This window comes from Budorcas taxicolor, chromosome 19 (assembly GCF_023091745.1).
Source record: "Budorcas taxicolor isolate Tak-1 chromosome 19, Takin1.1, whole genome shotgun sequence".
In the NCBI taxonomy this organism is placed as follows: Eukaryota; Metazoa; Chordata; class Mammalia; order Artiodactyla; family Bovidae; genus Budorcas; species Budorcas taxicolor.
In genome coordinates, this window is record NC_068928.1 from 52,990,932 (window position 1) to 53,018,363 (window position 27,432).

The 27,432-nt window shown below is 48.8% G+C and overlaps 1 protein-coding gene across 2 annotated transcripts in view; it reads left to right on the forward strand.

The window, feature by feature from the left end:
* CYTH1 (cytohesin 1) overlaps positions 1 to 25,755 on the forward strand; it is a 39,396-nt gene extending 13,641 nt beyond the window's left edge. Inside the window, exons 2-13 of one of the 2 annotated variants that reach the window (XM_052658532.1) lie at positions 4,331 to 4,413; positions 5,539 to 5,603; positions 7,736 to 7,802; positions 8,077 to 8,195; positions 8,484 to 8,564; positions 10,408 to 10,520; positions 11,285 to 11,433; positions 11,812 to 11,923; positions 17,114 to 17,190; positions 20,933 to 21,004; positions 21,887 to 22,041; positions 23,894 to 25,755. In XM_052658532.1, the coding sequence (XP_052514492.1) occupies positions 4,331 to 4,413; positions 5,539 to 5,603; positions 7,736 to 7,802; positions 8,077 to 8,195; positions 8,484 to 8,564; positions 10,408 to 10,520; positions 11,285 to 11,433; positions 11,812 to 11,923; positions 17,114 to 17,190; positions 20,933 to 21,004; positions 21,887 to 22,041; positions 23,894 to 23,972 (1,172 nt within the window). In that variant the 3' untranslated portion in view covers positions 23,973 to 25,755. Of the gene's footprint in view, positions 1 to 4,330; positions 4,414 to 5,538; positions 5,604 to 7,735; positions 7,803 to 8,076; positions 8,196 to 8,483; positions 8,565 to 10,407; positions 10,521 to 11,284; positions 11,434 to 11,811; positions 11,925 to 17,111; positions 17,191 to 20,932; positions 21,005 to 21,886; positions 22,042 to 23,893 lie in introns of both variants that reach the window. The other variant, XM_052658533.1, reaches the window with a different exon arrangement.
* The last annotated feature ends 1,677 nt before the right edge of the window (positions 25,756 to 27,432 follow it).

Here is a 27,432-nt window from a genome sequence, read left to right on the forward strand (position 1 = left end):
TCTGACAACACCCTGAGGTCTGTCTCAAGTGTGAGGCTGTCAGCGAAGCCTCTTAGTCATTGTATCTTTTTGTTTCACTCATCTCTATGTTGCCTGTTCTTAAGGACCCTATGACTTTTGGTTGTTTTCTTGTCCCTGTCAAGAATATCTGACCTTGTGTATTTCTAATGTCAGCATAGAATTGAGAGTTTTGTGAAAGTTTGCTGACTGTTTGTGTGTCACCCAAAGCCTGAGTTTTTTCCAGTCGTTAGAATTTTTTCACACTGGCAGGTGCTGGGATCTCCTGGGAGACCAGGTGACTTACCCCAGGGCAGGGCAGAGCAGGCGATCTGACCGGAGGATCTGTCTGCATAGGCTGAGTCAGGAAGGGCCCAGTGTGTGACCAGCACTCGCCACATGGCAGGCTCTTTGATCTTTGTCTCTGGAGGCAGTAGACACAGCACCCTCAGTCCATGGGCAACTTCCCAGATTTGTGCTCTTAAGCCCAAAAGCTGTTCGTAAATAGCTTGTGTTCCCTCTGGAGCTGGTAACATTTTCTGGAGAGGGTACAGGAAGGTCCAGTTCTTAATTTACCTTTCTTTCTTTTTTAAAAAAAATTAAGTATAGTTGATTTACAGTGTTGTGTTAATTTCTGGTGTACAGTAGAGTGATTCATATATATATATATATATATATATATATTTGTGTGTGTATATACACACACATTCTCTTTCATATTCTTTCCATTATGGTTTATCACAATATATTGAATATAGTTCCCTGTGCTCTACAGTAGGACCTTGTTGCTTATCCATTCTGTGTACAATAGTTTTTGCATCTGCTAATCCCCATCCTTGACCCGGCTGCTGTGGCTCCAGGCAGGCGGATGGTTTCTGAGGCCTTGTGTGTTTTCAGTTTCATGAAACTCCAGCCTTGCTTAGCAGGGCCCCCTGGCGCAGGCTCTGGAGGGCTGGAAGCCCGTCTGGACAGTGGCACCCTCCTGGGCTGCATGGGGGCCAGACCTGTCTGTCTACCCTCTCCACATGTAGGGAAAGGGAGTGCCTTCTGACTCTTGACCTGCCTTTTAAAATGTTGCCCTGCTGTGCTGGCTTAAATTTGGACCCTTGTTATCACCGGAAGGCAGGGGCTATATATAAGAAGGATGATGCTCGATGATTATGGTGGAAAAGGTAAGGCAAATTTAAATCTAGGCAGTGGGACCCGGTGTAGCTGGAACCTCTCAGGGAGCTGTTTCTGGGCCCTAAAGCGCGCCTCCAACACTTTGATGTATGTCACTCCTGGGGACCAGGGACAGAAAGCAAACAAGGTCCCTTTTGGCCTGTATTCTTGTTGAGCAGAAACTGCTGTCAGTAGATCTCTCTTTTCAGTTGGACTTCACTGCAGGTCTCTGGGCACCTGCCTGTGGCCTCAGGGGCTGGAGAAGCTGGACCTAGTGATGCCGCCCTGTGCATTTCTACTTGCCCCCAGCCCGGAAGGAGGGCACTGTCCCTTTAATACAGCCTCCTTTGTATGCGCTGGATGGAGCACATTGCAGCTCTGGGTTTCTGCTGGTTAAATCTGCAGAGCAACATTTAAATAAAGAAATAAATAGAGGGTCCCCTTGTGTGGCTTTCCTATTCACAGCTGAGTACAATGATCCCTTGTTGTTGTAGGCTCTTTAATCCCCTTCATTAAATAGGAGCCTTGCGAGGGAATGGTGAGGGGCTGCTGCTGGAATGGCCCCCATGCTGAAGCAGGACACCTTGTAAATTAACCTTTGCAGGCATGAATTCCCGAGGCCTCCGGGCCCTCTGCTCTGTGTCCTTTCTGTGCAGGCCGCTGCCTCCCTAGCTGCCATTCTATTCAGGAGAAGAGGGCTTAGCTGCCTCCCTGGCACAGAAGTGTGGCTGCAGCACGTGGCGGTCGGGGGAGGGAGGAGTTGTTTGTTGCTCTGCCATCTGGCCCATCAGCAGATATTTTACAGTTTAACCCCAGTGGCTACGCAGGAGAGCCCGGGCCTGGGCAGAGAGATGCCTTTGCCAGGTGCCCCTGCCACTCCCTCAGAATCTCGAGGTGGATGTGGTGGGTTCTGAGTACCAGCTGCTCCTGTCCTGGTGGTGGCTTGCAGGGTCCTGGAGATGCCAGCCAGGATCCTCGGGACCCATCTCTCCTTCAGCTCTCCAGCTGTGGTTTTGATTCTTCAGGCTGTTAAATGAAATTAAGCATTTTGTCCGTGAATTTTTTTTCCTCATGGGCAATATGAGAATGAAGGCTTGAGTTGAAGATTTGGTGTTGCATTGATAAGTTTAATCAAAGGAAAATACATTTGTTAAAATGTTGGGTTTTTTCTCATCTCAGAACAAAATTCCACTAGAAAAATGAGATCTAAATCTGCTTTTTTTGGGTAAGTTCTTAGGTGAGTTATTGACCCCTAAAGGAAGCAGTGTTGTGATTTGAGGGGGACTAGATGTAGAATGGAGAAGTGATTTAGAAATCACGGGGTTAATGTCAGGAGACTGCTTCAAAGTAACTGTGAATGAATGTCTTGCTGATTCTAACTGCACATGGGCTAGAACACCTTCCATCTATCTTTTCTCATAACCATAGATTAACATTTTTATTTTTCATTTAAAAAAAAATCCAGTTGTACCTAGCTGTATTTTTTTAAAGCAGATATTCAGGAGCTTATGTTCCCCATCTCTCTCCACTCCCAGACACACCCTTCTCAGAAGCAATCACTCAGAATTAGCTTTCTCTGACTTTTGATCTTCTGGTAGGTGCAGCCAGGTCTGTATTAATATTCTTGTCTTGCTGATTGTTTTGTCAAAGACTCTCTCCTGATTTCCTTCACTCGCAGCATTCTTTCTCTCCACTTTCTCCCTGTCTGATAGTTCATCACAAATGTCTGGTCACTTAATTTTCATCTTTGAGATTTTCACACACACATTCACAACCTTGATTTCTGTCTATGGTCTTTCGTGAGTGCCTCCTGCCCCTTTTGTAGGAGGAAACGCAGGGACCCTGCTTGCCCTTCGTGTGCTCCCTGCCCTCCTCCAGCCCTCTGCCTCTGTCCACTCTTTCCCCACTCAACAAGTTGACAGCTGATTACGTACAGCTTTTGTTGTGGAGCCTGGATGAGCCTCTGTGTGTGCTCCGCTAGCGCCGCCCAAGACCAGAGCGCATGCTGCTCATCTCTCCTGGGAGCTGCTCCCAGCACCAAGGTCCTGCCTCTCCGTCCGTGCCTCCCCTTGGCCTGTGGCTTGTACCCTGATGCCCTCTATCCTCTGTTTCTCCTGTTTCCAGCTGCCTTGTTATTCTGCTGAGAGGAGACCCAGCGATGCCTTCTTCCATCGTAAATGCTCCAGCTCTTTCCTATTTTTTCTCTCGTGACCTTCCGGAACAACTGTCCTGTATGAAGGCTAACCCAGAATAGCCGAGTGCGTAGAATCTGAAAAGGAAGCCACCACTGAGAGTTTCCAGTTTGGAACAATAAAATTTGACTTCTCAGGGTACCCAGCAGTCTTGAGATACAAATTTTTCTTATCATGGTTCTGCTTTAAATGCACCTTGTTATGGGGACTGTAGTCCTGCCTCTGATGGGGGTAAGACTCAGTGGTGATCTGATGAGGCCATCTCTGGTTCACAGTCAAAGCCTGGTTGTTCATTCCCCCGTGGAATAGCTGTTAAAGAGATGAACTATTACCTCAGATTCTCAAAACCATGTTATATTGGAATGAATCTTTGTCTTTTAGAAGCTCAAAAAATTAGTTTCTTAAAGGGAACTTCTCATCTTCATGGACTAGAAATTTTTCTGGTTTGTGACGTCCAGAAAAAGCAGAATAAACTCCCTTTAGGCTTGCTTTTCTCTAGAATGGGGTGTGAATCAGTAGAATTTGTGTTGTTTCTGAGTGGTTTTTGCTCAAACTAGAGCTAAGCTGTTGTTAGTTAACTTTCTCCCGACGTAGCTATTGGAATGCTCACCCTGGCTTCCCAGAGACACAGTTGGAGCCTCACGTGGAAGGCCTGGGCTGCATTTAGGTGGTCTGTTGGGATCTCTAGGTGGCTGTGTCTTCCAGCCTTTAGTGTACTGAGAGTGTGTTTCAAACTGCAGTGCACTTATTAGGCTTTGAAATCAATTTCATGGGCTAAAGCTACTGTTAGGAAAGTTAAAACAGTAGGAAGTGGTCCTTTCCAACTTTGGTCAGCCTGAATTGGAGCCAGAGTTTCCCCATCAGTCGGTCATTTCAGACACAGGCTTCTTGCCTCTTCTGTGGTATCTTTGTGGTCCGAGTTGTATTTATTTTTGGTAAGGTAAAAGCGTTCTTAGTAACCTTTCCCTCCTTTTTTGTAGTTCCCAGTGACCTGACTGCAGAGGAGCGCCAGGAGCTGGAGAACATTCGGCGGAGAAAGCAGGAGCTGCTGGCCGACATCCAGGTAGGAGCTGGGCAGCACCTTGACCAGGGGTCTTCTCATGACGCCTTCTGACTTGCTCTCACCACAGTTTGGACCAGGTGCAGGAATTGACAACCATCTTTGCTCAACGAGGGAGAATGGAATCTCAAAGTGGGGGGGGTGCTCTGTGAGCTGCACCCAGCTGGTCAGCTGTCAGGCTAGAGTGACCCCAGGTCTTCTGACTGTGACTTCAGGCTAAGCAGACCCACATCCACGTCCTGGTGGCCATTTTTTGGCAGGGCAATTCTAGAGAGAGAATTTTGGTTCTTTGAACTTTAGTTTCTTCTTCTGTAAGATAGGAGTGAAAGCACCTCTTGATACGTTGTCATTAGTTGGATTATTTTAGGCCTTGGGAAGCCATTTCTTTTGGAATTCTCTGTAAAAGATTTGGAAGCCCAAGGGCAGTGAAGGGAGGGGGCACACCCTGTAACCCCGAGCTGCAGCGTGTTGAGGAAAGACTGGGTGTGCTCCAGTGTTGGTGTGAGCGTACTTTGCTGTTACCTAGTTCTTTGAGTCCTTCCTCACTGGTAGATGCTGGAAAAGCATAGCAGTTCTTCACTCAAAGCCCCCTCCACCCCGCCAGTGAACTCTCCACTGTGCAGACCTGCTTCGATGGGGCAGGAGGTGGAAGGCATAGCCAGGAGTGGCGTTCCCTTTGCTGGCCACTTGGCGGCAGTGTTGGCCCAGTACAGGCACTGCTGGCTGGGCAGCTGGGTGCCTGGGGGACTGGTTTGTCCTGGTTTGTCCCCGCTTCAGTGAGCTGCAGATGCACTGCGACAGACTGTTCAGGCAGCTGTTTTCCAGTGGAAAATACATATTTCACATAGTGTATATGATTATAAACTTCTTTCCTAGACTGTAAACTCCCTGAGGTCAGGATGTTATCTTTCTCTTCTTTGTATTCCCTAGAATAATGATTACAGTCTGGTAGGAACTCAAGAAACATTTGTTGAACAGACAAATTTTCCAGAAATTTTTAGGTTTTGGGGGGCGTTGTCTTTGTTTGCTCTGTTTTACTTTTTGGTCAGAGCGAGTTACAGGAGATTTTGGTGATTTTGTTCTGATCTGTATCTTCCTCCTGGTGATTCTGGACTGTGTGTTTTGCAGAGGCTGAAGGATGAGATAGCAGAAGTAGCTAATGAAATTGAAAACCTGGGGTCCACAGAAGAGAGGTGAGTCTGTCCTTTTCTGGGTGGTTTTGTGGTTGTGGCATTGCCAAGTGCCAGCCTAGAATTGTGCCCGTGCCGCGTGCTTAAGGAGAAAGTGCATCTTCTGCCATCTTTTCTGAGCAAGCACGTATGTAGCCATACTTTCTGCCTTCCGCGCAGGGACTCCTGAATGTGAAGGCTTTTGATGTTTTTGGAAAGGCTGAACTGGAGAACTTGGCAGGTCCCCCAAAATCTTAAACTGCCTTTAAATTGTTGTGTGAACTATTTCTTCTCTTCTCTTATCCACTGGGTTCCTATTTTAGTGTTTCCATTTTTTGCTTTGGGTAAAGGAAAAGCTTAACGGATGCTGCTGATGCAGCTCCAGAAGGCTGGAGGCCCAGTTGTGTCTAGGCATCACTGCAAGCTTGCTTGTGCCTCACTAACACTTAAGAGAACGTAGAAGTGAGATTATAGCACAAAGTGCCAAGGCGTGTCTACTGGTTCTTTTTTTCCTTTAACATTCCTTAAAGCAGTGTTAGTTGCTTTGAGAGTTTAATTTTGAATGAGGTTCCCAGACCATTTTCTAACTGCTTAATGTCATAAATGGGCTGTTTCTAATTCACTGCATGTCTGTATTTTTCTAAGCCTAAGTCTCCCCGTCTAGCTTCAGGAGACCGTTGGATTTTGTTATTTTAAACTTGTGTGCACAGGGCCATGTGGATTAGTGAAGCTGCATGTCCAGCAGAAACCAGCCAGCTCATCCTGTCCAGTCTCTGCTTTGCCAGTTCTGAATTACAGCTTTCTTACTTGCCACTAAAAAAAAAAAATTGCTGCTTCAAAGAAATGGACAAATTGGTATTTGTCAGAATTTACCATTTCTGCTCTTACAAAAGGTACTCTTAAAAGAAGTGAATAGGGATTTCCCTGGTGGTCCAGGGGCTGAGACTCTGCACTCCCAATGCAGTGGGCCTGGGTTTGATCCCTGGTCAGGGAACTAGAGACCCGGGTTCGATCCCTGGGTGGGGAAGATCCTCTGGAGAAGGAAATGGCAACCCACTCCAGTACTCTTGCCTGGAAAATTCCATGGATGGAGGAGCCTGGTAGGCTACAGTCCATGGGGTCAGAAAGAGTCGGACATGACTGAGCGACTTCGCCTCACCTCACCTCAGGGAACTAGGTCCCACGTGCCACAACTGAAGATCCTGTGTGCTGCAACCAAGACTCAGCACAGCCAAATAAATGTTTCAAAAAGGAAATGAATAGGCAGGCTACACACAAGGGGAGAAGACCTGCATTACCTATATTTGAAAAAAGACTTGTATCTGGAATCTATATAGAAAGAGCACATAAAACTCACTAATAAAAAGACAACTTGACTAAAAAGCAGGCAAAAAAACCCCATGAACGCTTTTACATGTATAATAGACACGTGAAAAATGCTCAGTATCATGAGTCATGAGGAGATGCCACTTTACACCCACTAGGATGGCCAGAGTTAAATAGACAGGTGGTGCCTCATGTTGCTGAGAGCTGGTGAGAACAAGCGGTGTAAACACTGGGGAAAACCGACTGGCAGTTCCTCCTAACGTTGACCGTATACCCCTGCTCTGCCCAGCAGTTCAGCTCCCAGGTATTTACTCAGGAGAAAGGAGAACACAGCCACACGCATGAGGGCATCTACAGTGTTTTTATTTAAAATAGCCCCAAACTGGAATTAGCATTAATGTCCCCCAACAGATGAACGGATGAACAGATGAATTCATGAGCTATTAACTTACATAGTTAATATGTAACTATGACAGTGCTCTAAAACTGGATTATGGCGATGGTTGCCCAACTCAGCAGACTTATTAAACATTGTTCAGATGTGCATTCAAAATGGGTATGTTATGTGGTATGTAAATTATACCTCAATAAAATTTCAAGAATGACATGGAAAAAAAAAGAAACCCACTGTAGTAGAAGAAACAAAGGAGCCTAGGACCAGGGTCAGGATTTCAGTTGACCTTCCACAGTTAGACCCAAGTGTGCCTGAGCTTTCCTGGATAAATCTCAGACATCACTGCAGTCCACTGACACATGTGGGAGTTATGTCAGTCTTTCAAAAATTCCCGATTACCTGGAGTACTGAAGTGGCTGTGATGGTTGTTTTACAGGAAGAACATGCAGAGGAACAAACAGGTAGCCATGGGCAGGAAAAAATTCAACATGGATCCTAAAAAAGTAAGTGACGACAGCCAGCAGCCAGAGCCTGCAGTCTGTAAAGTGGCAGTTTCCACATCGTCAGCTGCAGCCTGGGGCATTTGAGACAGCCTCCCTTCCTTTCATGGAGTACAGCTCATGCCATGAGCCCTGCCTCCTGCAGAGCATAGGAAGTACTTACTGGACACTTCCTCTGTGTGCAGAGCAGCCGTCCCCAATTCTTCCTGGGCCCCCACCCCCTTTCTGGATGTTCCTGGTGTCTGAAGCACTATTGGTGTCTTCGCTGTCTTTCCAGGGGATCCAGTTCTTAATAGAGAATGATCTGCTGAAGAACACCTGTGAAGACATTGCCCAGTTCTTGTATAAAGGGGAAGGGCTCAACAAAACCGCCATTGGTGACTACCTGGGGGAGAGGTAAGACCTCCGGAGACCCCTGCAGTAGAGAAGGTTGGGCGGCAGTTACCTAGAGAAACACTCCAAGATGCCCCGAGTTTTGTCCCGGGACAGGTGGAGGTGTCCAGCAGCTGGTATCCTGTGTTCAGCCAGTACACAGAGGCTGCAGATCTTTCATTTAACATTTGGCTGCCTCCTGGGCTGCGGGGGGTCTCAGCGCTCAGCCTGGGGGCAGCCTGACTGAGGGTCTGCACGACCTTGGATTCTCAGCATCATTGTCTGACTTCTGTCTTCTGTTTCTCTTGCTAGAGATGAGTTTAACATCCAAGTTCTTCATGCATTTGTGGAGCTGCACGAGTTCACCGATCTCAACCTCGTCCAGGCCCTACGGTGAGCATGTTTGCAGCCAGTACCTTGTTGAGGGAGACGGGTCTTTGGTTGTAGGTCTGTCCTGCACAGTTCAGTTCAGTTCAGTCCAGTTGCTTGATTGTGTCCAACTCTTTGCGACCCCATGGGTCCTGCACCACCTGGTGTTTTAGTGAAGTTGTACCTTGGGTGGTGATTTGAGTACATGTGATTGAAATGATTGGATGGTTCAGTTCAGTTCAGTCTCTCAGTCATGTCTGACGCTTTGTGACCCCATGAACCGCAGCATGCCAGGCCTCCCTGTCCATCACCAACTCCCGGAGTTTACCCAAACTCATGTCCATTGAGTTGGTGATGCCATCCAACCATCTCATCCTCTGTCATCCCCTTCTCCTCCTGTCTTCAATCTTTCCCAGCATCAGGGTCTTTTCCAGTGAGTCAGCTCTTTGCATCAGGTGGCCAAAGTATTGGAGTTTCAGCTTCAACATCAGTCCTTCCAATGAACATCCAGGACTGATCTCCTTAAGATGGACTGGTTGGATCTCCTTGCCATCCAAGGGACTCTCAAGAGTCTTCTCCAACACCACACTTCAAAAGAATCAATTCTTCGACACTCAGCTTTCTCACATCCATACATGACCACTGGAAAAACCATAGCCTTGACTAGACAGACCTTTGTTGACAAAGTAATATCTCTACTTTTTAATGTGCTGCCTAGGTTGGTCATAACTTTCTTCCAAGGAGTAAGCATCTTTTAATTTCATGGCTACAATCACCATCTGCTTTTGGAGCCCCCAAAAATAAAGTTTGACACTGTTTCCACTGTTTCCCCATCTATTTGCCATGAAGTGATGGGACCGGATGTCATGATCTTTGTTTTCTGAATGTTGAGCTTTAAGCCAACTTTTTCACTCTCCTCTTTCACTTTCATCAAGAGGCTCTTTAGTTCTTCTTCACTTTCTGCCATAAGGGTGGTGTCATCTGCATATCTGAGGTTATTGATATTTCTCCCGGCAATCTTGATTCCAGCTTGTGCTTCCTCCAGCCCAGCGTTTCACTCATGATATACTCTTCATGTGAGTTAAATAAACAGGGTGACAATATACAGCCTTGATGTACTCCTTTTCCTATTTGGAACCAGTCTGTTGTTCCATGTCCAGTTCTAACTGTTGCTTCCTGACCTGGTTAAAGGGGATTAAATTGAAAGCAAAATTTGTAAAACTCTTCCTCAGATCTTTCAGTTAACATTTGGAAATTGATGAATATTTCCACTTTGAATCTTTCCCAATTTCACTCAAGAAAATCCTTTAAATTTCTTGCCCTGGAACAGGAAATAGGTAGTGTGCCCTTCATTTTAGAAGGAAAAAAGTCAACATCTAATTTTTTTTTGCTAAATCTAGTCCCCTTGTGCTTTTTGAGAAATTGTAATTTGGTATTTTCATTGCTGTTTAACAGTAAATAATATCATGTTTTGTGTTGTTGTTTAGGTAGGTGAAAAAAAATCCAGAATTAAACCTGTTGGCCGCGGGTTTCTGTTCGACTTAAAGGGCTTAGTCATGACTGCTTTGATAGAAAATCTCTTTTCCTGCTATGTCTTTTTTTTTTCTTTCTGGAAATTGGAGTTCTTTTAATTGGAGTTCTTATGTATCAGTCTGAAGAGGTGAACCATTCTTTTGAATAGGAAAATCTTTTTCTTTTTTTTTCTTTTCACAAATACATTCCCTCCTATCGAGAAGACAGAGATGTGGAGTGGTTAGCCTGCATCTGACCGAAGGCTGAAGCCCCCGACATCTCCCTTGGCTGCAGAAAGCTCTCACACACAGGGTGTCCCCCCCAGTGCCGTAACACACCCTGTCTTCACCCACAGGCAGTTCCTGTGGAGCTTCCGGCTGCCAGGAGAGGCCCAGAAGATCGACCGGATGATGGAGGCGTTCGCCCAGCGCTACTGTCAGTGCAACCATGGGGTGTTCCAGTCCACAGGTGCGCGCGCGTCCCCTCCCGGGGCTGGCAGCGCCTGCCCGGCGCTCTGCTAGGCACTGGGCCATCCCAGAACCAGAGGGGTTGGGTTCCTGCCTAAGAACATCACTTTAAATGGTATTTGTAATGGTAAAAAGTTGGAAACTATCCAAGTCTGCCAGTAAGGTAGTAGGCGTCTAAGTAAGGGCACCTCTTAATTATGAAGTGTACAACTATTAAAAATTACGTTTTTATAAAGAGGCTTTATTGACATGGAAAAATGCTAATAAGATTGGCCAAAAAGCAGACCTCAAAACTGTGTATCTGTTGTAATTCTGACATGTTACACTATGTATCTCTGAGGTTCATATTTTTAAAAAATTTATCTAGTTTTTAATTGAAGGATAATCACTTTACAGAATTTGGCTGTTTTCTGTCAAACCTCTGAGGTACATTTTGTGATACATTACACATAGTCACATTTATGTAAGAAAGCAAAATAAGTTATTCCTAGGTAGTGGGATTGTAGGTAGTTTATATGTTCTTTTTCCTATATTGTGCTTTTCTGTACACGTTCTTCTTTTACAGTCTGAAAAAAATAAAACCCTTTTAAGTCGTGAATGCTTTACATTCTTTCTCATGCCTTGCCCTTTGCAGTTAGAGTATACCCAGATGCGTGGATTTTGCTTACTCTTTTGAGAGCACTGCTTTGCATTCTCAGTCTCACCTGGTGCTTCTTGTTCTTTCTGGTGGGATGTTTCTGACTGGATTTTGTTTTTCCCTTTTAGACACTTGTTACGTCCTCTCATTTGCCATTATCATGTTGAACACCAGCCTGCATAACCCCAATGTCAAAGATAAGCCCACCGTGGAGAGGTTCATAGCCATGAATCGAGGCATCAACGATGGGGGAGACCTGCCTGAGGAGCTGCTCCGGGTGAGCTCAGCTCTCCTTCAAGGCCATGGGCTCAGGCGATGCTGATGGACGTGGGGTTAATCCAGTGTCTGCTCGGACCATCCACTCAGCTACATGAATTGCATTAAGAAACTAGTAGCGAGGCCCAGTGAGGAATCAGTTGGGGAGAGTGATCTATGACTCTGAGACCTAACGCTCAAGTGGAGGTCAGGCTGCTCTCGCGTCTCTCTTGCTCCCTGGCTAGGCCTCTGTCTCTTTTGTCTCTGGGCACTGAAGGCAGAGGGGTTCTCGTGCCACCGGTGCACGGCACGCAGTGGTGCTTGTTGCACGAGTGACGGAAAAGGCGGGGGGAGAGGTCTTTCTAGGATCGGAGACATGCAGCGTCATCTTTTCTTCCAGAATCTGTATGAGAGCATAAAAAATGAACCCTTTAAAATCCCCGAAGATGATGGGAATGACCTCACCCACACTTTTTTCAACCCAGACCGAGAAGGCTGGCTATTGAAGCTCGGTAAGTGATGCCCTCTGGGTCAGGGCTCCTTACAGATGCTTAGAAAGGACGTGTGTGTGCACACCCGTGCATGCACTATGGGGAAAGGGGGTTTGGTACAGGAGGCTTTAAGAAGAGACTTTGGTATGAGTTCCTACTGTTCTAACAGAATTGCCTCCCAAAAGACAGTGAATGCATGGCCAGCGCCCCACGGGACACACAGACTCCTGGGGACAGACTTGCCCACATAAATATTGCCCACGGGTATTTGCGCTCCACGTTTCCTCTCTGGGGTGGATTGAGGAGGGTTCGTTTTCAAGGCGGTTCCCCGAGGACCTCGTCCTTTTCCCTCCCCGGCCCCCCTGACCACTGGGAGGGTGGCCAGCTGTGCCCATCTCTCTACTTCCCATCACAAGTTTGTGCCCAGTGCTCCCGCCTCCCCCACCCCCAGTGCATCATCACCTCCTTCTGCATCTGGCTCCCCACAGGCAGCGTGCATGGCAAACCCAGGGCCCTGGCTGCAGCGCAATCCACGGCACTCTTACTCATTCTTGGGCGCTGGTTTTTTTTCCCCCCTCCTTTCCAATCCAGATCAGCCACATTAATGATTTTGTTCATTCAGAAAAACTAAAAATTGCTCCCGTTCCCTCTGCCAAAAGTGAGCTGGTATTGCTGAGCTGTGTGGTCATGATCTGCCATCAGAGGGACAGGAGTGACCAAAAGGATCAGTAGGTTTTTACGCACACTCATCTGCACCTGTGACTGTTTCATTGACAGTTTCAGCATGCAGAGAGAGCCCCCAGACACAATGGCGCTGATTTTTGGCCGCTGAGAGGGCACATTCCTCTGTTCTCTTCCCCTTGGCCTTTTGATGCAGGGGTTCCTGCATTCTCAGAAGGTGTCGTTGGAATGATCCTCCTGTCACCATTCCAGCCGTAGGTCCAGTGAGATTAGAAGTCCTTATTATACTCTGGGCTGTTACTGACACATCTGGGAAGTGCTGAAATGGAATCTTCAATTTCTGTCTCGTTCAGGAGGATTTGTATCCCCTTTTAAAATCCTAAGTCCTTGTGTTTATACATAATGACTTAATCCATAAATTCTCCTTAAAGCACTACCTCACTGATCAGAGTTTTTAATGTCTCTCAAATTGGTCAGCATACCATATACGTTTAAGCCAGTAGGATCTTTGAAGGCAAGGCTCTAAAATTACTTACCCCAGAGGCAGCCACTCTACTCTGTATCCTGATTGCTAAGTGGACAGAGTTAAAAGGAAACCTGCTGGAAATGTTAAGAAGTATATCCAAGTTTGGGTTTGCTTTCCCCTTCAGTGAGATTTGTTTAAATGCTAATACTAAGTGTTAGCTTTGACAGCCCGGATACTAAATTTAGAGCAGTACGAAGATTATCTTGGTTCTTACACCATGATGACATGTAAATTCATGAGACATCCCATATTTTTAAAGAAGAAAAAAATTTAACTAAATGTAAAACTCATTTTTAGGTCATTGCATTACTTTTTCTGAACCTCCACCAAACCCTCCTAAACTCTTCCTGTCGTGTTTTCATCGTAGCACACTTAGAATCACCCCTTCATGTGTGTGCCACGGAAGGCGGGCCTTCCGGCCGTCTGTAGTTGTATGTGTATGTCTGTGTACGCATATAACTGTAAGAATGTGTATTCTTGTGTATACACATATGTACTTATGTATTCACAGGCTTGTGAGTGTGCATTTTCACACAACACTTTAAAAAGGAGTAGCCATCCCAAGAGAGACATTTAATTTTTCCCAAAGTGATCTTCACTGTGTTTGCTCTGGATTCTGGATATAGTAATAAATGTCAGCTCGGTGAGAACTGATCGGTGGCATCTTTGGGGCCAGGATTTGGGTGGTGCCTCAGATCTTGCCTTTACTAGGTAGGGCATGGCAGAGGAGGCAGGCCCCTTATTCCCACGCCAGACAGCGGCGTTTGCCCCATGGCTGTTTTTATGTCCCCATCCCCCACCCCGGCAGACATGAATGACTAATACAGTGCACCTTAAGATTAAGGAGTCGGGTTTAATTTCTTTGTTTTAATTTTCTTTTCTCCCTCATTTGTATGTTTCCATGATTTTGGCTCTCCTTTTCCTTGCCCCAAACTCCAGGAGGTATGTAATCCCCTCAACCCTGCTCGCTCGCTCTGCCCAGGCCACTGTAATCGCTGCAGCGTTTTCTTATTTTTGTTATTTTTGGTTATTTTGTTTTTTAATTGCTGGTGGTAGTGTTAATGCTGCTTCTAACTTAACCATGCAGTCCCTCGGGAACTGGTCAGGCTTGGGGGTGTGGAGGGATTTTCATCTTTCCCTGGTAGAGGTGGTGCACGGTGTGTCCAATAGCTGGGCCCAGATGTGGAATAATTTGACCTTTCCTGAGGGCAGTAGTGTAAGAAAACACAGTAAGAGCGGGTCTATAAAAGCAAGCAAAGCAGCCACTGGATTCTCTCTTGGACTTTATTGGTCAGGCGGACGCTATATTGTTGATTCAAATTGGCACCTATGAATTTCTGAGATTTCTCAAGTGGAGAAAAGGAGGAGGAGAAGGAAGTGACTCCCACGGCCGTGTGCTTCTGGCACACCTCCCATGACCGGAGAAGCAAAGTAGGAAAAGAATTAAATTAGACAACGTAGGACATTTGCCTTTGCATGAAAAAGGGAAATGATGTTTCTTAAACTCAGAATGAGGCCAAGTAAGGTTTTAAAAAAAAGAAGACAAAAACCCCAAAACCCCTTCTTGAAGGCCTTCCGTTTAATTTCCTGTTTGGGGGGAGGGCATTACAACCTCGGCTCTGTTTTTTATGTTTTGTTTTTATCCCGCCTCTCTTTCAATGAGTCATCGTTCAGACCCCCAAATTGGCCTCTTAGTTATGTCACTGGTGTCTGCCCTCCCCTTGCTGGTTTCGGGGCACATGTTTTCCAGATGAGGAGTCCCTGGATGTCTGCTCCAGAGGCACTTGAGCAGAGCCACACAGGAAAGAACGGCCCCAACACTGATGTGTATAAAACGTTTTGGGGCCTTGTCAGGTGGTTCCCAGCTCCCAGGGAGCCAGAGTCAGGCCTTTGTATCTACGGGGTGGAGGCCCGCGGGCTGGGCAGTGGTCCTGTGAGTTCCTCAGGGACTGTCTTAGGTGCGCGCAGCGGTCTGTCTGCTTGTTTCATGTCTGTTTTCCTTCCAACATAATATGTGCCCCTGGGACCGCGCGATGCTCCATGGTAGGAGCTCGTTAACGCAGCAGGTCATTGGGAAATAGCCAGGCTTTCATCGCCAGGGAGAGGCTTTGTCCGGCTTTGCTTTCTGTCCTAGATTTCCTCCCGTCTACCTTCTTTTGGCATCTGACCCCTCTTCCACAACCTCCCAAGATCCGAGGGCCCCCGGGGTGGTCCTGTGAAGGGAGCGCACGGCAGTGGGCGTGGGCTGAGGTGTCCTGTGGGGGGTGCCCCACGTGGGGTGCAGGTCCAAGAGGCAGAAGAGCCATTTCCTCAGATGCTGACGGGGGCGGGCTTCCTTTTCACAGCAAATCAGCTCAAGTTCTAAGTATATCCTTGTCTTCCTTCTCCTTATTTATTTTGGTTCTGCCCAGCCTCTCCCATTTCCTCATGCATGTCATATTTCCATCCATGGTTTTCCTGATTCATGCCCTAGGGCCTCAGGGGCCAGAAGCACGTGCTCACAGAAGCTGGCAGTCGCTACTGGGGAGAGAGTCAGTCTTTGCTTGACACCAGCACAGGATAGGGGATTCGGGGTGGGGGGCGTAGCCCGTGCTGGCTTACGGCCAAGTTCCTTCCCTAACCAAGGTCTGTGCCATTGAGAACCTCGGCAGTTTGCGATCAGTCGCTTAACCTCTCAGAGTTTGGGCACCCAAGCAGAGCCGTGCCAGGAGCCCAGAAGTTGGGTAGCCCTCAGAGTTGCTGCCGGGACCTGTGCTGGGCCCTTTATTTCTGGGACAGGATTTGCATCGCTCCAGCAACCAGATCCTTTGAGGAAACCAGGAGTGAGGGCACAGCCACATCCTGGAAGCTGGAGACGCTCCCTCTAAAGCCCCTGCTCATCTGTTGGGGGTGAGGGGCAAGTGAGGAAGTGTGACTGGGGTCATTGGATTCACATGTTGTGGCCCTGTTTTCTGAGGATCGGAGAAGCAGTGCTCTCTGTAGGTCACATTGGCAGAGAGCACGCCTCCTGTCCAGGGCAGCACGAGGTGTTTGTGAAACGGCCTGCATATCTTAACCACGTGAAGGCCTTTCATTTGGTTCGTATTCAGAAAACTTTTCCTGGACCTGGTGTGCGTTGAGGAGAACGACTGTGCTCAGAGTCAGGCTGAGAACAGGGTGTGCCTTCCCTCACCAAGGTCATGGTGAAGTTTCCCTTCCTTCATGTCGTCTCAGGACAACATCATGACTCTGATGTTTCCTTCGATTGAGCAACGTTTAAAAGTACTGAGGGAGCCTCCACCTGCTCACCGCCACCCTTGAGAGCTCACTTGGCTCATGGCTTCCTCCTCCAGTTATTATTGTTTCAAGCTTCTGGTGAGAAGTCCACAGTTGAATAGGTACCTCAGCCTACCAGTGGATTCTTCCCTGTTCCAGGAATCCTGCTTTGTCCCACCCAGGACTCGGGGGGAATTGAGGACACTGGCCCAGAAACCTAAAAAGCCAGAGTAGAAACATGCTACCATCAAGAAGGTGGGCTAAAAGGTGAAACTGCAGGACTGTGTGTTCCTTGCTCCAGGAAGACTGGATTTGATTGTGAGGGGATTAAGATGTTACTTCCCAGCTCTTCTCCCGCCCTCTTCTGATAAAGCCCTGGGCTGGTGGACCGGCAGTGTAGTGTGGCCAGGGGGCTGACCCTCTCCCCTCCTCTGTGTGCGCCCATTTCCACTGCATCCATAGGCTTCTGCTGATGCTTCTCTGGTTCATCACTGTCCCGGCTCCCTCCCCAGCCCGTGCGCTCATCTGCTGTCCTGATGTCATCTGCAGGGGGCCACCCGACTTGCTTGCTCTGCTTGTTCCCACAGACTTTCACACTGTGAAAGGTGCTTCTGTTTTGGCTCTGTGTCTCGTTACTGATGTAAATCTGCCATGGTCTCAGTGTCTTCCTGGCGCCCTGCCTTCGCTTCCTCATCCCACACCCTGGCCAGTGGACTCCTACCCAATATGCATCTCTCTTTGCTCTCCAGGTGGCAGGGTAAAGACCTGGAAAAGACGCTGGTTCATTCTGACTGACAACTGCCTTTACTACTTTGAATACACGACGGTGAGCGCCTGCTGGTCGGCTGGGACAAGGGGTGGGCCAGGCCTTGTGGTTAAGCAGCTCTAATCAGATAAGATTGGAGGAGGTGGGGGCGACAGTCAGATGCTGCATCTTAGGGCGGGAGAAGAGTCTAAGTGAAGTGGGAGGGCTAAGAGGAATCTCAAAACTGGGACATGGGCGTGGTGTGCAGCGTCTGGCCACAGGAACCATGCTTCAGAGCCAGTGTCCAATTCTCAACTGGGACAGCTGGTGCCTGGCTGGGAGACAGTGGCAGAGAACGTCATACATGGCATTAGAAAGGGGGCATGGAGCCCAGCTAATGAGTTTGGATCCATGGCCAGGAGAGAGTCTGTGGCCCCACTGAAAGGGAGACAGAGGTAATTGTGATTTGGAGAAGGCACATCTGTGGTAGCTGGAATACTGAAGCACTTGATTTAGAAGGAACAGCCAAAGGGCACAATGTGTAACAGGGGAAAAGAAGGTAAACGAAATGGGGGGAGTTGGAGACTACCTGGAGTTTTAAGGAGCTGGCCTTCACCTAAATTGAAAATTTTGTTGGTTTTTATTCAGTGGGAATGAAGTTGTAACACAATACAAATACTTGTTACATACAAGTCCTGTTTGTAACAAGACCTATGAGCATAAAGATTGTACAGTAAAACCTTTTCTGAAGCTCCCTCTAACAGAGCCCCCAGGAGGCCTGGCAGGTTGGTGGGCTCAGATTGGAGCCCTCTCAGACAGGCTTCCCATGGCTGGGCGCCCTTGTTTCTGCCCTGTTCCCTGGGCATCGGAAGAGGAAACATGTACTGCTGGCAGCACTGGAGGGTGTGTTGCCTAAATCAGGGCAGTTGAGATCCTCCTGCGAGAAGGAGGGCTTTAGAAGTGTCTTGTGTAATAAAGGCGGGGCGCCATGGGACAGTGTTTGTGTGATGCTCAGTGGGAGCCAGGAGGCAGGTCCACGCCTGGCCCTTTGCAGCTTGAGGGTAAGCAGGTTCCTCTGTGTCCCGCACGGTGGTTCTTCAGCTGGTAGACAGCGTGTGGATGTGGCTTCTCACCTGGGAGTGAGAGTCCTGACAGTGTCAGCTGGTGGCCCAGCCACTCAGCAGTTTCCAAGGAAAACGGACCAGGATTTTGCGTGTGACGGGCTAAACTCATGCCACAGAAGTTCTGCAGCTTTGCTTTTCTGTTACGAAAATCCTTTCAAATGTGAAAGTAATGTATTTCAAATACCAAAAACAGTACAAACATTTTTTTCACCCCATCAAAGTACCACTATGAACAATTTGGTAAATTTCCTTCTGTTTTGCCCCCGTTCCCCGGACATGTATTGCCCTTTTTCTTCTGGACTGATGACATCTCTAAAATGTTGTTTAGATCTTTTTCATTGGTCTCTGGGTTAAAATGAACTCAATACAGGCATCTCAGCAGTGCACCCCTAGGTCCCCTGTAGTGTCAGTGGTAGAGCAGTGAGATTCTGGAATCTTGTGGTTCTTAAAATGATGCCGACCATGCTGGTGTTATCCGAATTCAGTCTAGCAGTGCATCAGCATTTTATCAGGCAGTGGGAACCAGAGAAAATGTTCCCAAAGATGCTGACGGGGGAGCCTCGGGCTTAAGATGGTAGGTGGAGACGTCCTCATGGAATTACCTAATAAAGAGGGAAAATCTAGTAGAAATAAGTGGGAACAAAGCAGCCGGATAAGGAAAAGGCAGAACTCAGTCAGCATGCTTCCCATTTGGCAGAAGGGGCTGCAGCATGTCCTGGAGCCAGCAGAAGGGCCCTTGCTGTGCAGCCAGGCACAACTAACCCCAGACCTCCCCGCCCTGTGCCCAAGTCTGGGAGAAGCAAACTCAGTAGGAGTTCTTCCCTTTACCCCTTTGGATGGAGGAGTAGAGAGGGTAGAAACCAGGGAAAAGTGGAAAAACAGGACTCGCTATATCAGTAAAAGCTCCAAGTATGTGTTCATGTGAGAAGACTGTCCGTGGAGGGTCTGGAGTATGCGTCAGCTCCAACACATGCTGGATACCAGCAGCCTCAGGGGAGAGTCAGGGCTCAGGGTGTCTGAGGGCACTCCCTCCACTCACTCCTCTCCTGAGGGTCTGAAGTGGCCAGAATACAAAATATCCAACCCTCCAGAAGTTTCAGACTAAAAACAAATAAGAATTAAAACTGCATATTCAAAGTATAGCTATATAATTGTGGAATTATAACTTATTAACAAATAAGGTAAAACTTTAAGGCACGATTAGCTAGAAATGTTGGAGAAGGCAATGGCAACCCGCTCCAGTACTCTTGCCTGGAGAATCCCATGGGTGGAGGAGCCATCCCTCTGGTGGGCTGCAGACCGTGGGGTCACGAAGAGTCGGACGCGACTAAGCGACTTCACTTTCGCTTTTCACTTTCATGCGTTGGAGAAGGAAATGGCAACCCACTCCAGTGTTCTTGCCTGGAGAATCCCAGGGACAAGGGGAGCCTGGTGGGCTGCCATCTGTGGGGTCGCACAGAGTCATACACAACTGAAGCAACGTAGCAGCAGCAGCAGCTGCAGCCAGAAATATACTTCCTGTTCTAGAGAAAAGGCTTGAGATAGTCCCAGAGATTGAAAGATAAGCATTAAAGCAGTTAGTGGGACTTCCCTGGTGATCCAGTGGTTTAGACTCCCAAGTTCCCAATGCAGGGGGCCTGGGTTCAATCCCTGGTCAGGGAACTAGATCCCACATGCTGCAACTAAGAGTTCACATGCCAGGACTAAAAATCCTGCGTGCTGCAACTAAGATCTGGTGCAGCCAAATAAATAAAATATTGGGGGGGGGGGGAATGGGAAGGAGAGCTAACAGGTGAGAATGCTCCCAGTGCCAGAATACTAGGACCTGCAAATGCAAAGACAGGTCATGAGATTATAGCCCTGAAAAGGAGAAAGAAACCTGAGTCTGCAGATCAAAAGGGTGCACATGGTATTTTAGGAACATTTGCTCCAGGAAGTGTGGCATGGCCCAGTTAAACTGTTGACCTTGGAACACAGTCTTTGGCCATTGGTGTCTGGACATTTGAGAGAGGAGGTGAAGGCTGCTGGTCAGGTGCCAGCAGGTGTGGGAGTGGCCTTGGCTGAGATGGAAGCCCTGCAGGAGGGCTAGTCGGGGGTGAGGGGACACGGGGCTCTGTTCTGGACAGGAGTCTCTGTTCTGGACAGGGGCGCCTTTTTGGTCCAGGTGGAGTTGTCAGGCAGGCAGTGTCTCTTTGAGGATCCTACAGCCTGGAGCAGGAAGACGGGACCGGAGGTAGTGATAAGGTAGTGACACGTGATGCAGCTGTAGTCCAGATGTTGGGGGCACAGAACTGGGGCCACCCAGGGCAAGACTGGGGCTTCCTAGCTTTGCTGACACTAGAACTGAGGCTTGAAAGATGAGTTAGGCAAAGAAGCAAGAAGGTTTTGTGTGAAAGGGACTTACACGTTCCCCACTGGAAGGCCACCCACAGCTCTTGTCACACTCATGCTTTCAGAGCGTCTGCGGAAGCACCTCTTCCAAAGGCCTCTCTGCTGTAGGGGTTCGTCTGTGATGTGCTGACAACACCCATACGTTTCTTGACCCTGTTCTCGTCTTAGAACATAGGGTGTGGGCTCCAGCGCTGATCTGTGGGCTTCAGGTCATGTGGGCACAGAGGTCGGGCTGAGCCACTGTGTGAAGGCAACAGGACAGGGGTCCGGAAGCCGAGCAGTGAGGTCTCTCTCCATCTCTCGTGCAGGACAAGGAGCCCCGGGGAATTATTCCGCTAGAGAATCTGAGTATCCGGGAGGTGGAAGACTCCAAAAAACCAGTGAGTATTTTTGATGAGCTGCTTCAGGGGGACAGAAGAGATGGGCCTAGCAGCTGTTTAACACAAGATGAAGTCACAAAGGTTTACCGTTGACCTTGGGCAACACGGTTAGGGCTGCGCAGGTCCCCTTACAAGCATATTGTTCTCAGTGGCAACTGCTGCAGTAGAGTACTGTCTGTGCTGGGCCGAGTCCTTGGAGGCTGAGCCCCTGCTGCATAGACGGAGGGCACCTGTCAGTCAGACGTGGTCTCTTAATGTGCAGAAGGTTGGTGCTCACCCCCATCTTACTCCAGGGCCAAGGACTTCAAAAAACTCCAAAAGTACTAATTTAGTTTAGCCTAACTTTAAAATTATCTTTACAGGTAAGGCAAAGGTGAAAGAAACTAAACAGTGTCCTTCTTTCTGTCCATCTGCTTCAGTGTCACTTTCTAACTATCACACGAGGTGTAGGATTGTCCTGGCTTAAAAGGCTTTAGCAAGCTCTCATGATTGGGCCACTTATTTTATGATCTTCAGATGGCTTATAAATATTTTTCCTTTGTTTTGGATTGTTGTATTGCTGACTTGGCTGTAAAAGGCATTCGGTTACCTGCAGTTGTCTCCACATTTTCTATACCTTAGGAGTAGAGCTAACGTGTATCTGCTTGGTATCTTTGCTAGCAAGACCTATTTATATACAATGTATGTTCTCCAGGATTCCATTTTTAGGCTACTCTTTTCCAAAGGAAATGTATGTTTCCTATATTTTATGAAAGTCAGAATAAAGAAATTAACTTTTTTTTTTTTAATAAAAATTGGAAAATAAATGAACCTTTTTTTTTTTCTCTTGGTCAGCAGCTTTCTTAGATCTTTATCACTCGCTCTCTCTTTCTTAATTCTCAGAACTGCTTTGAACTTTACATCCCCGACAATAAAGACCAAGTGATTAAGGCCTGTAAGACGGAGGCTGATGGGCGTGTGGTTGAGGGCAACCACACGGTGTACCGTATCTCAGCCCCAACCCCCGAGGAGAAGGAGGACTGGATCAAGTGCATCAAGTAGGTGACATATGACAGCTTGGACCTTGCGTCTCAGATAGTTGCGCCCCAGCTGCCTGTGTGCGGCCCGCCCCACCTCAGCACCCCTTGTGCTGAATCTGGAGTGGGTAGTTTGGTGACTTTTCACTGGGTCCCTGGATTCTTGACCCTTGGACATTTTTAAGAGAGTACCTCACGTGTCGGTTTCTCAAGAGCAGCTCCTGGCTCCACGGAGGGGACTGGTGAGCAGGCTTACATGCACAGACGCCACTGGCCAGACTGGCCTTCTCATGTCTTTGGAAGCAGGTCTTATCTTCATGGTGACAGTTCAGCAGAAATTGTAACCATTCCCTTTTATAATTCCTTAATCCTGCGAGACACTGTTGTCCCATTTATAGATGGGCAAACTGAGGCCTATTGAGGATAAATGGTAAACGCTTGTCAAACTCATGTGGCAATGATCCAGGGTCATAAAGCAGAGCCCCACACTCCCCATTGAGCTGGGAAGAAGAGAAGGTCTGGAAGAAGGCAGGTGTAAACAGATTCTCAGATCCAGCGCTCTCCCTGGTCCCTGCTCTGCCTGTCACTGACTTTATCACAGGGGAGGTATCCTGCTGCAGCCCCTCTTCTCCACCCGCCCCAGGGCTTCTGCGAACCCTGTCCCCCCCCACCGTCATGCCCACTGCCCATCGCCATGCTTGTCTCCATGGCTCTTCCTCCTGGGAGCACGTCCTCACTCTCGCCACTGGTGCTGCGTTCATTAGGCGTGACCCAGCCGATTCCCGGGTGTCCCCAGGACCAGAGTGAGGATGGCCACGGGGAGCACACCTGCATGTGCAGCTGGGCGGGGCCTCCAGACCTGAGCATGTCGTGTGTCCCGTGGCGTCCCTGGGGGCTGGCCCACCCAGGAAGCCAAGGTGGACTCCTTGCCCTGACGCCCTGAAGACGGAAGCAGGAGTCCCTCCCGACCTCTCCACGTGGTCAGACCTCTCCACATGGCAGAGTCCCTTGGGACATGTCCCAGCCCTGTGCAGGTCCTGCCTCCCGTGCACATGTCCTCTCTGTGAACAGGGCCGGGTCAGCTCGCAGGAGCCATTGTGTGCCTGGTCACGTGCCTGTGTGCTCGCAGTCACATGGGCTTGGGACAAGCCCGGAAACTGTCGGCACTTGGAATACCACTTCTCTGGAAAAGCAAATGAAACTTCAAGTTGTGGATCACAGCTCGCTTGAAAGTGGAGAATGACTGGTATAAAGGGGCAGCAGGGGGCCGTGGCCTGCCGTCACCGCCTGTGCAGGTGCCTCTGGGGCCAGTGTGGGGGCTGCCCGGGCTCTCTCCACACCGGGCTGTGGATGCCGGGCAGGCCACTGGCCGCTGCTCAGGCCCCTGCTGCCCAGTGACGGGTCTTGGCTGTTGAGCTGGTGCACTTGGGGACTCAGAAGTTGCTCAGTACAGACTGCAGCTGCCAGCCAGGTGCACCACATGCCAGGTGACACACAGGGTATGTGGCAGTTACTGCTCCAGACAGATGCCACTGTCATCACAGAACTGAAGCATCACGATGGTTTCCCTGAGTCAGAGCACAGCTGTGAGGAGTGGAGGACTCCTGAGCTTAAATTGATTCATTGGTTAAAACAGGCAACGAGTGCCCCACAGTTACCTTGTTACCTGTACCTCATCTCCCTCAAGACTTGTCTTTTGTGCCACGTGTGGGTCCAGTGAAGGCTGATGCCACGACGTGGCCTTTACAGGGACGGTCAGGCGGCTGAGGGGAGTGTGTGGGCACGGCTGCCACTAGGAAGCCCTGGCCTGGGGTTGTATCTCCTGTTCCTCTTCCTCGGTCCCCGCTGATTTCTCTCCTTTTCTGTGCTGCAGGGCGGCCATCAGCAGGGACCCTTTCTACGAGATGCTGGCCGCGCGGAAGAAGAAAGTGTCCTCCACGAAAAGACACTGAGTCTGCACAGCCAGCGGGGCCCGCATGCCCGGCGAGTGCTTCCCAGCCAGTGAGGCCCAGGGTGGCTGCTGAGCCTCCAACAGAGTGGGAGCGTCTGGCCAGGCATCACCCTGAATTCCTAGAGACTAGCTTCAGCTTTTGCTAATTTTTTTAAGTGGGAGAAGGGTAGGTGGTCACCCCTGAGGAAGGGGGCCTGATGCCTTCACACTTGGCTTTTGAGCCTTTCTCTCTAAAAAAGAACAGAGCTCCTGTAGGCCAGGCCACCCCCCTCAGGTCTCTGCTCAGCGGGTCTGAGAGCAGAGCTCAGAGCCCACCGTTTACCTCTCGGTTATTCCCTGGGAAGAAGCCTTCAACCCTGCACCATAAATACGTGTATCTGTATCTTATTATATGTTAAGGAAAAAGGGGGAATGGAAGAGAAGCCACATACTATAAAGATATATTTTTGTTTTTTAAAGAAAGAAAGTAGAGCTGTCCAGATGCGTTCTGTCCCATGTGCTTCGGGAAGCTTCTCCCTGGAGAAGAAGTTCTCTGGACCACTGCTGCAGGTGTCAGCCCAGGGCAGGGGCTGGGCAGACTGCCTCCCCGTGCTCGTGGGGGCTTGGCTGGCTGGGAGAGGGGGTGGCGAGAGGGTGGAGGGGGCCACGTGTCGAGGACAGCCTCGGGGTCTGCAGGGCAGCGCCAGCCACTCCAGTCAGTGCTTGTCTTTCCTGGTGCTTGGGGAGCACTGCGGGGAGAAGGGAGTCCGCCTGCCGCCTGCGCTCTTCTTTCTCTTTCAGGATTCATTCTTGTCAGGCTTTAAAATAGAAAGTCAGCATCTTTCCTTGAGCTACATACCTAATAACCAAAACTGTGAGGAAGGCAGTCCCATCAGAGGTTCTGGGATGACCTGTTTCTTATTTGGTTTTTCTTCTTTCTGCCCCTACGCTCCAGTCCTCGTTTTAGAGGAAGGAGCAGGTCTGACCCGATCACCTGAGGGCTTCAGCCTTCTCTGCCTCAGAACTGGCCTTCACCTGGACCACGCCGTGGGTTTAGTGGTGGCCCTCAGAGGGGAGCAGGCCTTCACCTGCGCGGCAGGGTCAGGGGGTGAGGGCTCGGCCCCCGCTCCTGACGCATGGCTGGAAGGAGCCGCGGCCACCGCTCTCTGCTGTTCTCTCAGGGACTCTCATCCGGGCCCGGCACCCAGTCCAGGCAGAGCAGGGCCGGCCGGTGTCGCCAGACGCCTCCCAGGCTGTGTGACCCCAACTCCTCCAACTCCTTCCAGGCAGGCTCGCATCTCTGGAAATAGCTTTGGTAGAGGGGAGTTGGGGGGCTTTCTGGGCCCCACCTTTGTGTCGGTCCTCCCTGGAGTGGCTTCAAGCGTTTTAATGCCGGAGCTTGTGAAGGTGACAGGAGAGGGTCCAGGCTGGTAACCTGACCTTTCTGGGTGAGAGAGCCAGGGCGGGGCCACCGGGATCCAGGGAGTCCGGGCCGGTGCTGGAGCCCCTCTGGTGGTCTGAGTCCTGGGCCTGGGTTCTCGTGAACATTACCTAGACAGAGAGGCACCTGGATCAGTATTAGTCTATTTATCAGAGGTGTAAATAATCCATGTATAGTTTTTCTCCTTTTAGATTATTTTGTATTTGTTTTAAAAAAAAGTTTTGTCAAAATATAAAGAAATGACTGAAAGTTGTTGACAGGGTTTTTAAAAAATTATAATTATTATTCCAATTTCTTTTTGTTTGTTTTTTGCATTGTAAACTAGCGCCAAGGAACTGCAGCGAATAAACCACACCTGCCCAAAGCACTTTGTCACCTGTGGCATTGCTTCATGCCCAACTGGGCCCTGAGAAGGAAGGTGCTTGTCTGGTGCGCTCGTGAGGGTGGGTGTGTCGCCTGAACCTCACCCAGGCCAAGTCTAGTGACGATAAAGACCGGAAGTGGGGAGGATGGTGCTGTCTTCCATAAAAGAACCGAGCAAGAAAGATGAGTAGCCTAGTGATTTCCCCCCTTTCATGGAAGAAGAAACCAAAGTCAGACATTGACTTTATTTTCTTTTATTAATTTTTATTGGTTATAGTTGCTTTATAATGTTGTGTCAGTTTCTGCTGTACAACAGAGTGAATCAAAGGGCATCAACAAAGTGTACCCCTTCTTTTTCAGATTTCCTTCCCACTTAGGGAACCGCGGAACACTGAGTAGAGCTCCCTGTGCTACACAGCCGGTCTCATCAGTTACTTGTCTCATACATAGTAGCGCGCATGTGTCAGTCCAGCCTCTCAGTTCGTCCCACCCTCCCTCCCCTGCTTGGTGTGCGCGCGCCTAGAGTCCACACATAGATAGGATCACATAGTACGTGTTTTTCTCTTTCTGAATTACTCCATTCTCTAGGACAGTCTCTCCAGACATCAGCTTTTATTAAGATCAAGAAATGTTCCTTCAGGCTTTATGATACCTTTTCAGTATCATTTCAGTTTCCAGATGTGCCTCCATAATGCCAGGGAAGAGTCACAGTGAGGTAGAACCCAAAAGCCCAGAAGATACTCAGCATAGCATCACAGGGTAAGGAGACGGACAAGCCCTAGCCTGTCCCCTTGGCTGGTGGCTCACCAGAAAGCACCGTGTAGAGTTAGCGTGTGGTTCAGCAGTTCATTCCCAGGCATCTGCCCAAGAGAACCGCAAACATGTCCCACAGAAGCTTGCACTGGAATGTTTATAGCCACATAATTCACAGTGGCCAGAAGGTGGAAACGATACAGATGTCCATCACCTGAAGAATAGATAAGTGAACTTTGGTGGGTTCCTGCAGTGAAATATCACACAGCCATGAAAAGGAATGAAGTTGGGATTCGTGTTATGACATGGCTGAACCCTGAAAGCATGCTGCGTGAAAGAAGCCCGACACAAAAGCTCACGGTTTATATGATTCTGTTTATATGCAGTGTCTTCAAAAGGCAAATCTGTGGAGAGAGAAGGTGGGTTGGTGGTTGTCAGAGGCTGGTGATGCCGGGAAAACGGGAGTGACTGCCCATGGGTACAGGGTTTCTTTTGAGGGTGTTGAAAATATTTGTTGATAGTTGCACAACATTGCAAATGCACTAAAGCTCACTGGATTGTACACTTTAAACGGGTGAATTCTGGACTTGCCCAGTAGTCCAGTGGTTAAGAATCTGCCTACCAATACAGGGGACACGGGTTCAGTCCCTAGTCTGGGAAGATCCTACATGCTGCGGAGCAACTCAACCCCATGGGCCACAACTGCTGAACCCTAGAGCCCATGCTCTGCAGCAAGAGAAGCCACCACAGCGAGAAGCTCGGACACCACAGCCAGAGAGTAGCCCCCACACGCTGTGGCTAGGGAAAGCCCATGTGCAGCAAAAGGCCCAGCGCAGGCAAAAGTAAAACAATTTTAAAAATAAAAGGGTGAATTCTTGGTAAGTGAATTAGATCTCAAGTTTAGAACAGCAGCAGTGAATAAATG